This window comes from Gorilla gorilla, chromosome 9, assembly GCF_029281585.2.
Source record: "Gorilla gorilla gorilla isolate KB3781 chromosome 9, NHGRI_mGorGor1-v2.1_pri, whole genome shotgun sequence".
NCBI lineage: Eukaryota > Metazoa > Chordata > Mammalia > Primates > Hominidae > Gorilla > Gorilla gorilla.
This window is the reverse complement of record NC_073233.2, coordinates 74,483,843-74,497,410: the sequence shown is the minus strand read 5'-3', so window position 1 is coordinate 74,497,410 and position 13,568 is coordinate 74,483,843. Positions and strand designations below refer to the sequence as shown.

The 13,568-nt window shown below is 53.1% G+C and overlaps 1 protein-coding gene across 1 annotated transcript; it reads left to right on the top strand.

The window, feature by feature from the left end:
• Positions 1-8,386: 8,386 nt before the first annotated feature.
• Positions 8,387-13,534, top strand: CTSF (cathepsin F). The gene is given in 14 exon segments (XM_019037581.3): positions 8,387-8,724; positions 8,916-9,014; positions 9,336-9,440; positions 9,442-9,573; positions 9,680-9,755; positions 10,595-10,708; positions 10,832-10,977; positions 11,071-11,167; positions 11,247-11,327; positions 11,992-12,111; positions 12,192-12,256; positions 12,350-12,440; positions 12,852-12,910; positions 12,991-13,534. Coding segments are annotated over 14 exon segments (1,473 nt in total). The 5' UTR covers positions 8,387-8,511; the 3' UTR covers positions 13,066-13,534.
• The last annotated feature ends 34 nt before the right edge of the window (positions 13,535-13,568 follow it).

Below are 13,568 nucleotides of genomic sequence, written 5' to 3'. Positions count from 1 at the left end.
AAAGGCCATGCTGTAGCAGGCGAGTGATAACAGGCTTTAATCCTTTTAAAGCGTGCTGTGGGATGGGATCTTGGCATTGAGTAGGGTAAGGGTTATTCGGTTTTAATGAGATGGTAAGGGGTGCGTGATTGGTCTCCAATGAGGAAGTAGAGGTATCTTATACTTGTGGGTTAAGGTGGGGGGATACAAGAGGAGGACGCAAAGGAGGCTTTGGATTGGGAAGAAGGGCAGCAATGAGATGTAGTTGTAGTCCAGGAATAGTCAGGGAAGCAGATAATTTAGTTAAAGTGTCTCGGCCTAATAAGGGAACTGGGCAGGTGGGGATAAGTAAAAGGAGTGCTTAAAAGAGTATTGTCTAAGTTGGCACCAGAGTTGGGGAGTTTTAAGAGGTTTAGAAGCCTGGCCGTCAATACCCACAACAGTTACGGAGGCAAGGGAAACAGGCCTTTGAAAAGAAGGTAATGTGGAGTGGGTAGCCTCCGTATTGATTAAGAAGGGGATAGACTTACCCTCCACTGTGAGAGTTACCTAGAGCGTCTGTGATGGTCTTGTAGGCTTCCGAGGAGATCGGGCAGTGTCAGTCTTCAGCTGCTAAGCCGAGAAGATCTGGGAAGGAGTCAGTCAGAGAGCCTTGGGCCAGAGTTCCAGGGGCTCTGGGAGTGGCTTCCAGGTGAGTTGAACAGTCCGATTTCCAGTGGGGTCCCACACAGATGAGACGCGACTTAGGGGGAATCCCGGGCTGCGGGCATTCCTTGGCCTGGTGGCTAGATTTCTGACACTTGTAGCAAGCTCCTGGGGAAGGTGGTTCTGGAGGAATGCCTGGCCACTGCGGTTTAGGCGTTTGGAAGTTCTTGTGTGCTGGAGATGTGGCTGGGGTTTGTCTCACAGTGGAGGCAAGGAATTGCAACTCAGAAATATGTTGCTACTTGGCTGCCTCTATTATTGTACACCTTGAAGGCGAGGTTAATTAAGTCCCGTTTTGGGGTTTGAGGGCCAGAATTTAATTTTTGGATTTTTATTTAATGTTGGGAGCAGATTGGGTAATAAAATGTATATTGAGAATAAGACGGCCTTTTGACCTTTTAGGGTCTAGGGCTGTAAAGCGTCTCAGGCTTGCTGCCGAATGAGCCATGAACTGGGCTGGGTTTTTTATATTTGATGAAAAGGAGTCTATATGCTAACTGATTTGGGAGAGTTCGGATAAAGAAAAAGGAGCATTAACCTTGACTATGCCTTTAGCTTCAGCCACCTTTTTAAGAAGAAATTGCTGGGCAGGTGGGGGAGGGCTACTCACGGAATGAAACTGTAAACCGGACCAGATGTGAGGAGGGGAGATGATAAAAAGATAATAGGGTGGAGGAGTGGAGGCTGAGGAAGAATTGGGACCTAGCTCCGCCTGGCAAGGAGCAGCCTGGGGAGGGGGGAGGAGGGAAGAGGTCAGATGGGTCTGTAGAAAAGGAAGATTAGAAAGACTCAGCGACACTTGGGGTTGGGACTGAGGGGACAGTTGGGAGAGAAAGTCTCTGTGCACTGGGCACAGAGACTAGGGAGGGACCGATGTGTAAAAGAATGCCTGGACGTCAGGCACCTCAGACCGTTTGCCCATTTTACGACAAGAATTATTTAGATCTTGCAGGATGGAAAAATTGAAAGTGCCGTTTTCTGGCTATTTGGAACCACTGTCGAGTTTGTATTGGGGTCAAGCGGCACTGCAGAAGAAAATAAGGCATTTAGGTTTTAGGTCAGGTGTGAGTTGAAGAGGTTTCAAGTTCTTGAGAACACAGGCTAAGGGAGAAGAAGGAGGAATGGAGGGTGGAAGGTTGCCTATAGTGAAGGAGGCAAGTTTAAAGAAAAGGGAGAGTAGAGACATGGAGGGAAGCGGTTCGGGGGTTCTTACCCTCCAGAAAAGCAGGAAGGGGGTTGGGGCACAGATACGAGGTCGGGGCATGGAAATAAGGGATCAGGGCGCAGAGATATGAGGTTGGGGCGTGGAAATAAGGGATCGGGGCACAGAGATACGAGGTTGGGGTACTTGCCCTTCCCCCAGAAAAGCGGGACTTGCCACTAAGGGTGAAGGAGAAGGGGTTGAGGGGTTCTTGCCTCTCCCCCAGAAAAGCAGAGAAGGGGTAGAGACAAAGAGAGAAGGGGTTGGGGTACTTGCCCCTCCCCCAGAAAAGCAGGACTTGCCGCTAAGGGTGAAGGACTAAGGCAGGCATCCCTGCGTGGTCTGACACCTCTGAAACGTGGGTGAATAATCAGAGAGGCATCCCTGCAATGATTAAACACAAGGGAAAGCTGCCTTCCCAGTCCGTGACCGGCGCCGGAGTTTTGGGTCCACGGATAAAATGTGTCTCCTTTGTCTCCACCAGAAAATAAAAGGAACTGAAATTAAGAGAAGGGAGAGATTGAAGAGTGGAAAGGAGAAAGTGGTTGAGGGATAGTGAGAGAGGTTGGAGAAGAGAGTAAGAAGAGGCTGCTTACCCGATTTAAAATTGGTGAGATGTTCTTTGGGCTGGTGGGTCTGAGGACCTGAGGTCGTAGGTGGATCTTTTTCACAGAGCAAAGAACAGGACAGGGGATTGATCTCCCAAGGGAGGTCCCCCGATCTAAGTCACGGCACCAAATTTCATGCGCGTCCGTGTGAAGAGACCACCAAACAGGCTTTGTGTGAGCAACATGGCTGTTTATTTCACCTGGGTGCAGGCAGGCTGAGTCCAAAAAGAGAGTCAGCGAAGGGAGATAAGGGTGGGGCCGTTTTATAGGATTTGGGTAGATAAAAGAAAATTACAGTCAAAGGGGAGTTGTTCTCTGGCAGGCAGAGTGGGGGTTGCAAGATGCTCAGTGGGGGAGTTTTTGAGCCAGGATGAGCCAGGAAAAGGACTTTCACAAGGTAATGTCATCAGTTAAGGCAAGGACCGGCCATTTTCACTTCTTTTGTGGTGGAATGTCATCAGTTAAGGCGGGGCAGGGCATATTCACTTCTTTTGTGATTCTTCAGTTATTTCAGGCCATCTGGGCCTATACGTGCAAGTCACAGGGGATGCGATGGCTTGGCTTGGGCTCAGAGGCCTGACACAGACCTTTTTTTTTTTTTTTGAGACAGAGTCTTGCTCTTTCACCCAAGCTGGAGTGCAGTGGCATGATCTCGGCTCACTGCAAGCTCCGCCTCCTGGGTTTGCGCCATTCTCCTGCCTCAGCCTCCCGAGTAGCTGGGACTTCAGATGCCCACCACCATGCCCAGCTAATTTTTTGTATTTTTAGTAGAGACGGGGTTTCACCTTGTTAGCCAGAATGGTCTCAATCTCCTGACCTCGTGATCGGCCCACCTTGGCCTCCCAAAGTGCTGGGATTACAGGTGTGAGCCACCCCGCCTGGCGGACTGTAACATTATTATGCAGATGAAGCCTACAGGTAGCAAGCTTCAGAGATAATAGATTGTAAATGTTTCTTATCAAATTTAAAAAGATGCCAGAGGCCAGGCATGGTAGCTCATGCCTATAATCCCAGCACTTTGGGAGGCCGGAAAGCCGAAGTGGGTGGATCACCCGAGGTCAGGAGTTCAAAACCAGCCTGACCAATGTGGTGAAACTCCATCTCTACTAAAAATACAAAAATTAGCTGGGTGTGCTGGCACATGCCTGTAATCCCAGCTACGAGGGAGGCTGAGGCAGGAGCTACTAGGGAGACTGAGGCAGGAGAATCGCTTGAACCCAGGAGGCGGAGGTTGCAGTGAGCTGAGATGGCGCCATTGCACTCCAGCCTGGGCAACAAGAGTGAAACTCTGTCTCAAAAATAAATACATACGTACATACATACATACATACATATATAAGATGCCAGATTCGGCTGGGCACAGTGGCTCACCTTGTAATCCCAGCACTTTGGGAGGCTGAGGTAGGCAGATCACAGGGTTAGGAGTTTGAGACCAGCCTGGCCAACACAGTGAAACCCTGTCTTTACTGAAAATACAAAAAATTAGCCGGGCATGGTGGCAAGTGCCTGTAATCCCAGCTACTCAGGAGGCAGAGGCAGGACAATCGCTTGAACCCAGGAGGCGGAGGTTGCAGTAAGCTGAGATCGCACAATTACACTCCAGCCTGGGTAACAGAGCGAGACTCTGTCTCAAAAAAAAAAAAAAAGCCAGATTCTTAGTGAAGTAGCTCCTGGATCAGGAAAAAGACCTAGAAATGGAAAGGGACTCTGGAGAATGTAGATTTTCCCCACAGGGACAGCTTTGCAGGGCCATTTCAAAGTATGTCAAATAAGTATATTTTAGGGTAAAATACATCAATTTCTTTCAGGGCCTACTATCTATCATGTGATACTATACTAAAGTCAGGATGGTGTCTTTTTTTTTTGAGACAGTCTCACTCTGTCGCCCAAGCTGGAGTGCAGTGCCGCGATCCCAGCTTACTGCAACCTCCGCCTCCTGGATTCAAGCCTCAGCCTCCTGAATAGCTGGGGTTACAGGCACTCGCCACCATGCCTCGCTAATTTTTGTATTTTATTTTATTTTATTTTATTTTGTAGATGGAGTTTCGCTCTTGTCACCCAGGTTAGAGTGCAATGGCGCAATCTCGGCTCACTGTAACCTCCGCCTCCTGGGTTCAGGTGATTCTCCTGCCTCAGCCTCCTGAGTAGCTGGGACTACAGGCATGTACTACCATGACCCACTAATTTTTTTTTTTTTGAGATGGAGTCTCACTCTGTTGCTCAGGCTAGAGTGCAGTGGCGCAATCTTGGCTCACTGCAACCTTCCAGGTCTCGGATTCAAGCAATTCTCCTGCCTCAGCCTCCTGAGTGTCTGGGATTACAGGCGTGTGCCACCACGCCTGGCCAATTTTTGTATTTTTATTAGAGACAGGGTTTCGCCATGTTGGCCAGGCTGGTCTTGAACTCCTGACTTCAGGTGATCCGCCTGCCTTGGCCTCCCAAAGTGCTGGGATTACAGGCATGAGCCACCGTGCCCAGCCAAATTTGATGTCTTATTGCTACATTCTTGAATGTATTGCAAAAAAGTCTTAAGATCTCTGGCTTTTTTTTTTTTTTTTTGAGACGGAGTCTTGCTCTGTCACCCAGGCTGGAGTGCAGTGGCGCAATCTCGGCTCATTGCAAGCTCCGCCTCCCAGGTTCATGCCATTCTCCTGCCTCAGCCTCCCGAGTAGCTGGGACTGCAGGCACCCGCCACCACGCCCGGCTAATTTTTTGTATTTTTAGTAGAGATGGGGTTTTACTGTGTTACCCAGAATGGTCTCTATCTCCTGACCTCGTGATCCACCTGCCTCGGCCTCCCAAAGTGTTGGGATTACAGGCGTGAGCCACTGCGTCCGGCCCTTTTTTTTTTTTTTGAAACAGGGTCTTGCCCTGTCACTCACACTGTAGTGCAGTGGCATAATTATGGTTCACTGCAACCTCAACCTCCTGTGATTAAGAGATCCTCTCACTTCAGACTCCCAAGTAGCTGAGACTATAGGCGCACACCGTTATGCCTGGCTAATGTTTGTATTTTCGTAGAGATGGGGTTTTGCCATGTTGCCCAGGCTGGTCTCAAACTCCTGGGTTCAAGTGATCTTCCCAACTCTGTCTCTCAAAGTGTTGGGATTATAGGCATGAGCCACCATGCCCAGCCTAAAATCTCTGTTGTAATGTTAATGCTGGTCAGTTGTGCCTCAATTCCAAAGGGAGGAGAGTATAATGAAACATGCCTAACTTCCACTTCCCATTATGGCCTGAACAATTATCGTTGTTGAGGTTAACGTTGGAATGCCTTTGACTGGGAGGAAGGGTCCATTCAGATGGTTGGAGGGGATTAGAATTTTATTTTTAATTTACAGAGGGAAGAGCATAATCAAGGAGAGATTAGTATCTACTGCAATCCCTCAGCTCCTCTCCTCTCAGACCTCAGCTGGCAACTGGAAGCATTGAGATGGCTCCACTCTGGCTCCAGCACTAATGTCTGAGTAGCTGGAATGTCACTTTGTCTCTCTAGACCTCTGCTGCTGTAGCAATTCTGGTTTGAACTAGATGATCTTGTAATCCCCAGATGGGTTCTTCCTGCCTACTGCACAAACAAAATCAATTCAGAGACCATAGCATTGCAGAAAAGAACGAGTTTAACTGACACAAGACCTGCCATGAGGCCGGGAGCGGTGGCTCACGCCTGTAATCCCAGCACTTTGGGAGGCCGAGGCAGGCGGATCACGAGGTCAGGAGATCGAGACCATCCTGGCTAACACGGTGAAACCCCGTCTCTACTAAAAATACAAAAAATTAGCCGGGCGAGGTGGCGGGTGCCTGTAGTCCCAGCTACGCGGGAGGCTGAGGCAGGAGAACGGCGTGAACCCCGGGGGGCGGAGCCTGCAGTGAGCCGAGATCGCGCCACTGCACTCCAGCCTGGGTGAAAGAGCGAGACTCCATCTCAAAAAAAAAAAAAAAGACCTGCCATGCCACACGGGAGACAGGGTTATTAATCAATCTCACTGAAGGCTTGGAGGTCAGGGTTTTTCAAAGATAGTTTGGTAGGCAGGCGGCTAGGATATGGGTGCTACTGATTGCTTGGGGATGAAATCACAGTAGTGTGGAAAATGGCCCTCCTGCACTGAGTCTGCTTCTGGGTAGGGGTCACAGGACTGGTGGAGTCACACGTCAGTGTGGGGCCATTCCATAGTCACAAATGCAAAAGCCTGGAAGAGATAGCTCCAAAGATCAGTCTTACGTTCCATGATAGTGATGTTATTTACAGGAGTAATTGGCAAAGTTGCAAATCTTGTGACTTCCAGAACAATGGCTGGTAATCCTTTAACTATGCCTACATCTTAGTAGAATTCAGGCCCCTCTCATCCTCCTAACTTGGTGGCCTTTCATTAGTTTTACAAGGGTGGTTTAGTTTTCAGGAAGGCGTATTCTAATTTAAAGTATAAGTTAAATTTATCCGAAAGTTACCTTGGCCCATGCCCAGGAATGAGTGAAGACAGCCAGCCTGTGAGGCTAGAAAGCAAGATGCAGTCAGCCATGTCAGATTTCTCTTACTGTCATAATTTTGCAAAGACAGTTTCAATTTTTTTTTTTTTTTGAGATGGAGTCTCACTGTCTTACCAGGCTGGAGTGCAATGGTGCGCTCTCAGCTCACTGCAACCTCTGACTCCCTGGTTCAAGCGATTCTCCTGCCTCAGCCTCCTGAGTAGCTGGGATTACAGGCACGTGCCACCATGCCCAGCTAATTTTTTTGTATTTTTAGTAGAGACAGGGTTTCACCATGTTGTCCAGGATGGTCTCCATCTCCTGGCCTCGTGATCCGCCCACCTTGGCCTCCCAAAGTGCTGGGATTACAGGCGTGAGCCACCGCGCCCGGCCTAAAAATATTTTTAGTAGTGACGGGGTTTCACCTCGTTGGCCAGACTGGTCTCGAACTCCTGAGCTCAGGTGATCTGCCCGCCTCGGCCTCCCAAAGTGCTGGGATTACAGGCGTGAGCCACTGCACCCAGCCCATCTGTCGTTCTTCTCTCTAGACTGTGAGCTCCAAGAACGCGGCACTATGCCTGTAATGCATCTGTGCATGCTTTCCCTTGGTAGACCCTGGAACACAGCAGGTGAATGCTTGAAGGGACAGTCTCAACCCTGTGCACCCTGCCTTAGTGGTTACTGAATGCTTGCATGATTGCATTTGAACCTCACAACAGCCTGAGACGCTGCCAGCACTCAAAAAATTACCTGCCATCTCGCTGTTGAGAAGAGGGGCCTGAAAGAGGCGATCAAGCTGCAAACCCAGGCTCAGAAGCCAACTGCCTGGATTTAAGTTCAGCTCAATTCCTTACCAGATATTTGGCAAGCCACTTAATATTTCTCTCTCTCTCTTTTTTGAGACGGAGTTTTGCTCTTGTCGCCTAGGCTGGAGTGCAATGGCGCGATCTGAGCTCACTGCAACCTCTGCCTCCCGGGTTCAAGTGATTCTCCTGGCTCAGCCTCCCAAGTAGCTGGGATTACAGGCGCCCACCACCACGCCCAGCTCATTTTTGTATTTTTAGTAGACACAGGGTTTCAACACGTGTGCCAGACTGGTCTCAAACTCCTGACCTCAGGTGATCCACCCGCCTTGGCCTCCTAAAGTGCTGGGATTACAGGGCTGAGTCACAGAGCCCGGCCACGCCATTTAATCTCTCCAAGCCTCTTTTCCTCCACTGCACGATGGGGATAGCACCTACTTCAGAGATTGCTACGCCGAATAAAAGGAGCTGGCATATCATGCCTAACATATAACAAGCACGTGATAGAGGTCAGTGATTAGCTTTAGCCTCAGGCCAGCAGCCTCCAGCTCTCCCTACCCTGCGCGCCCCACGTGCCTCCTGTAAACAAGAGAACGCGCAGGCGCCGCAAACCAGCGCCCATTGGTCGGCGCGCCGTCGCCCCGCTGGAGGGAGGACTCAGGCCCCGCTGGCCGCGGGCTCGGTACCCGGTGGGTTGGTGGAGCGTCTGTTGGGTCCGCGCGTCCGGGCCGCCGGCTTCGCCCTCGCCATGGCGCCCTGGCTGCAGCTCCTGTCGCTGCTGGGGCTGCTCCCGGGCGCAGTGGCCGCCCCCGCCCAGCCCCGAGCCGCCAGCTTTCAGGCCTGGGGGCCGCCGTCCCCGGAGCTGCTGGCGCCCGCCCGCTTCGCGCTGGAGATGTTCAACCGCGGCCGGGCTGCGGGGACGCGGGCCGTGCTGGGCCTTGTGCGCGGCCGCGTCCGCCAGGTGAGGACGCGCCGGGGGCGGGGGCGCCAGGCCCGGGTCCAAGGGACAGGAGCTTTGACCTAACATTGGGGTGGGGCCTGCCCGCTGGACGAACCGATCTCTGGTGATCGGGAATGGGCAGCGCCGCACGGGCGGGGCCTTGGGCGCCGTCAAAGGCGGACCGTGCCCGCCTCACCTACTCCTCTCTGCAGGCGGGCCAGGGGTCGCTGTACTCCCTGGAGGCCACCCTGGAGGAGCCACCCTGCAACGACCCCATGGTGTGCCGGCTCCCCGTGTCCAAGAAAACCCTGGTGAGTGATGAGGCTCTTGGGGTTCCCCGCCCCGAGGCCGAGTAAAGCAGCAGTTGGATGATGACGGGTCAGGTCAAGACGCAGGGATCTGAGGCAGCTGCTGCCCCACCTTGAGCCACTTCCCAGGCCCTGAGGGCTGGAAACCAAGATGCTATGAAGGGGAGGATGCCCCGGTGCAGGCCGTGCCTCACTGTCCACTGTGATGGGGTGATTGCCTTAGGGGTGGCTCTCATCTGAGGAGCCTCCAGCTCCATCTTGGCCAGATCTTGCTCCCCAGATCCAGATCCAGGCCCCCAGAGCAGCTTCTTCCTCTCCCTCCAGCTCTGCAGCTTTGAAGTCCTGATTGAGCTCGGAAGACACGTGCTGCTGCGGAGGGACTGTGGCCCAGTGGACACCAAGGTTCCAGGTGCTGGGAGAGCCCAAGGCTGCTGGGGAGCCCAAGTCAGCCTTCACTCAGGGCTCAGCCATGATTTCTTCTCTGTCCCAACCCCATCCAGACAACAGAAACGAGACTTTCAGCTCAGTCATTTCCCTGTTGAATGAGGATCCCCTGCCCCAGGTGAGGAGCCCTCAGCTTGAGGAGCCAGCCGCTGCCTCATCGCCCTTCTCCCTTCCCTCTGGAGTGGGTTTCTCTGGTCAGCCTAAAGACTGGTCTGCCTATCCAGGACTTGCCTGTGAAGATGGCTTCAATCTTCAAGAACTTTGTCATTACCTATAACCGGACATATGAGTCAAAGGAAGGTGAGGACCCAGCCTTGGCTGTACCTGTTCCTATCAGAACGGGACTTTCCCCCCAACTTGGCACCTTGGTGTGTGGGAGGAGAAAGACAAGAGGCAGTGTACCTGTTCAAGGACCCCATAATTCCTGAGCTCTCCCTAAGCCTTCCCAGCCTGGCAGCCACCCTGAGTACCTGGCCCCTTCTCCCACCTTATCTTCCCGCTCAGAAGCCATGGGTCTTGGCCGGGCATGGTGGCTCACCTCTGTAATCGCAGTACTTTGGGAGGCCGAGGTGGGCAGATTACCTGAGGTCAGGAGTTCAAGACCAGCCTGGCCAACATGGTGAAACCCCATCTCTACTAAAAAAAAAGTACAAAAATTAGCCAGGTGTGGTGGCGCACACCTGTATACCAGCTACTCGGGAGGCTGAGGCAGGAAAATCACTTGAACCTGGGAGGCGGAGGTTGCAGTGAGCAAAGATTGTGCCACTGCACTCCAGCATGGGTGAAAAGCGAAAACTCTGTCTCAAAAAAAAAAAAAAAGAAGCTCTGCGTCTCCATCACTCTGGCAGGGTGGGATGGGGCAGAGGCTGGATTTTTTGTGCTGGAGAGTCCTTGACAACATGGCCTTTCCCCACCACCTCTTGTGGGTGGTGTCCTTTAGACCCCATTTACTGCTTTTGCACCTGGGAAGTCATCACTTCAGTTTGGCCCTAAAGGTTGATCAGACCTCCCACTCCATCACTTGCATGTCTGGCCCCCACCCCTACCTGCTCCCCGGGGAAACCCCTGCCTGCTAGCCCCAATTGCCCTTCCTTTTATCTGCCTGGGGTCGAACCCCTCCTCTTCTCCTTGGTCCTCAGAAGCCCGGTGGCGCCTGTCCGTCTTTGTCAATAACATGGTGCGAGCACAGAAGATCCAGGCCCTGGACCGTGGCACAGCTCAGTATGGAGTCACCAAGTTCAGTGATCTCACAGGTAGGGATAGTGGCCACAGTCCTCATGGAGCCAGGAAGAGATAGGACCTTGCTCGCAAGGCCTCTGATCAGGTCTGGCTTAGAACACTCTTCCTCCCCATGCCCTGCCCACCTTTGCCCGCAGAGGAGGAGTTCCGCACTATCTACCTGAATTCTCTCCTGAGAGAAGAGCCTGGCAACAAGATGAAGCAAGCCAAGTCTGTGGGTGACCTCGCCCCACCTGAATGGGACTGGAGGAGTAAGGGGGCTGTCACAAAAGTCAAAGACCAGGTTGGACCCCTGGAAGTGAGGGTGGGACATGGGCACTGCACTGGGCTGACGAAGGGGCCCAGCTCTGACTCCAACTCCACCCATCTCTTGTAGGGCATGTGTGGCTCCTGCTGGGCCTTCTCAGTCACAGGCAATGTGGAGGGCCAGTGGTTTCTGAACCAGGGGACCCTGCTCTCCCTCTCTGAACAGGGTGAGCATCTCGCTCTACTCCTCTGTCCCCAGCCTAGCCCCTCAGGAGGGCTTCTTGGGACCAGCCTTCTGTCTCCTAGAGCTCTTGGACTGTGACAAGATGGACAAGGCCTGCATGGGCGGCTTGCCCTCCAATGCCTACTCGGCCATAAAGAATTTGGGTATGCATTAATGGGGTCAGGAGGGGCAACCGGAGCCACTTCTCCCTGTGCAAGAAGTTACTTTATAATGGGGGGGAGACATGAGCATGAGAGTCACACAGAACTGGGTCCAAGTCTTAATGCTGACCCAGCCAGGCGTGGTGGCTCATGCCTGTAATTCCAACACTTTGGGAGGCCAACTTGGGAAGATCACCTAAGGCCAGAAGTTCAGGACCAGGTTGGGCAACATAGCAAGACCCCATCTCTACAAAAAATTAAAGACATTAGCCAGGCATGGTGGCTTGCATCTGTAGTCTCAGCTACTTGGGAGGCTGAGGCAGGAGGATCGCTTGAGCCCAGGAGGTTGAGGCTGTAGTGAAGCATGTTTGTGCCACTGTACTCCAGCCTGGGTGAAAGACTGCTGGGATGAGCCCTTGGTGAGGAGTCAGAAGTTGGAGTTGAGTTCTGTCTCTGCCACTTTTCTTGCTGGCTACTGGTCCCTCCTCCCCATCTCTCCCAGCCTCAGATGTGTCATTTCTAGAATGAAGACATTCTTCAGAGGGGATGGCCTGTGGCCTGGGGTGGACGAGGAATGTGAAACCTCGCATAGAGGGCTTAGTCCATTTCTGGCTGTGAATGGCAAATGGGAGCCTGCCCTTCTCTACTCACCCCCACCATTCCCCAGGAGGGCTGGAGACAGAGGATGACTACAGCTACCAGGGTCACATGCAGTCCTGCAACTTCTCAGCAGAGAAAGCCAAGGTCTACATCAATGACTCCGTGGAGCTGAGCCAGAACGAGCAGAGTGAGTGAGGGGCGGGGTGAGGTGAGGTCAGGTGGGGCCGGGGCCTGGGTGCCTACTGATGCCACCCCTTCCCATCTCAGAGCTGGCAGCCTGGCTGGCCAAGAGAGGCCCAATCTCCGTGGCCATCAATGCCTTTGGCATGCAGGTGAGGCCCTAGCCCCACTGTCCCTGCCCCATCTCTTGTTGACCTCCCCGATCTCTTCTTGGAGTTGATCCCCTACTCCTTCTCCATCTCCAGTTTTACCGCCATGGGATCTCCCGCCCTCTCCGGCCCCTCTGCAGCCCTTGGCTCATTGACCATGCGGTGTTGCTTGTGGGCTACGGCAACCGTGAGTTCCGCTGCCTGTCCTGCATCCAGCCAGGCCACAGGCAGGGGTGGGATCACAGCATCTCAGGTCCTCTAGAGGGGAAATAGGGGGAATGCCTAGGAACCCTGTCCTTACCCACCGCCTGGGCCATGACCAGGTGGGCATCATCTCTCCTCTCTATGGAAGGGAAGCTGAGCTGTGGGAGGGTAAATATTGATGGCCCAATAACCTGCAAGAGGCGGGTGGGTGCGTGCTTCCTCCCTGCCCCAGGGCTTCTCCCTGAGGCTGGTAGGTGGGCCCCTCGCTTTCTGCTCTTTTCCTAGTCCCTGTCACACAGTAGGCCCAGTGCAAGTATTTGAAGGGTGCAAAGTGATTAAGGCTCTGCCTGGAGAATTAGGGACCCTGATCCTTGCGCTCTGCACTGCACCCCAGGCTCTGACGTTCCCTTTTGGGCCATCAAGAACAGCTGGGGCACTGACTGGGGCGAGAAGGTGAGTCTTACCGGCTTGGCCCCTGGTCCTCCAGCCGCCGTCCTACCCTGGTGCCCTCACCAGCTCCCCCTCTCCCCCAGGGTTACTACTACTTGCATCGCGGGTCCGGGGCCTGTGGCGTGAACACCATGGCCAGCTCGGCGGTGGTGGACTGAGGAGGGGCCCCCAGCTCAGGACCTGGTGCTGATCAGAGTGGCCGCTGCCCCAGCCTGACATGTGTCCAGGCCCCTCCCCGGGAGGTACAGCTGGCAGAGGGACAGGCACTGGGTACCTCAGGGTGAGCAGAGGGCACTGGGTTGGGGCACAGCCCCTGCTTCCCTGCACCCCATTCCAACCCTGAAGTTCTGCACCTGCACCTTTGTTGAATTGTGGTAGCTTAGGAGGATGTCAGGATGAAGGGTGGTATCTTGGCAGTTGAAGCTGGGGCAAGAACTCTGGGCTTGGGTAATGAGCAGGAAGAAAATGTTCTGATCTTAAGCCCAGCTCTGTTCTGCCCCCGCTTTCCTCTGTTTGATACTATAAATTTTCTGGTTCCCTTGGATTTAGGTATAGTGTCCCCCTCCATGTCCAGGAAACTTGTAACCACCCTTTTCTAACAGCAATAAAGAGGTGTCCTTGTCCCGAGTGTGGTATAAATGCTCAGTCCCCGGGGGTGAGG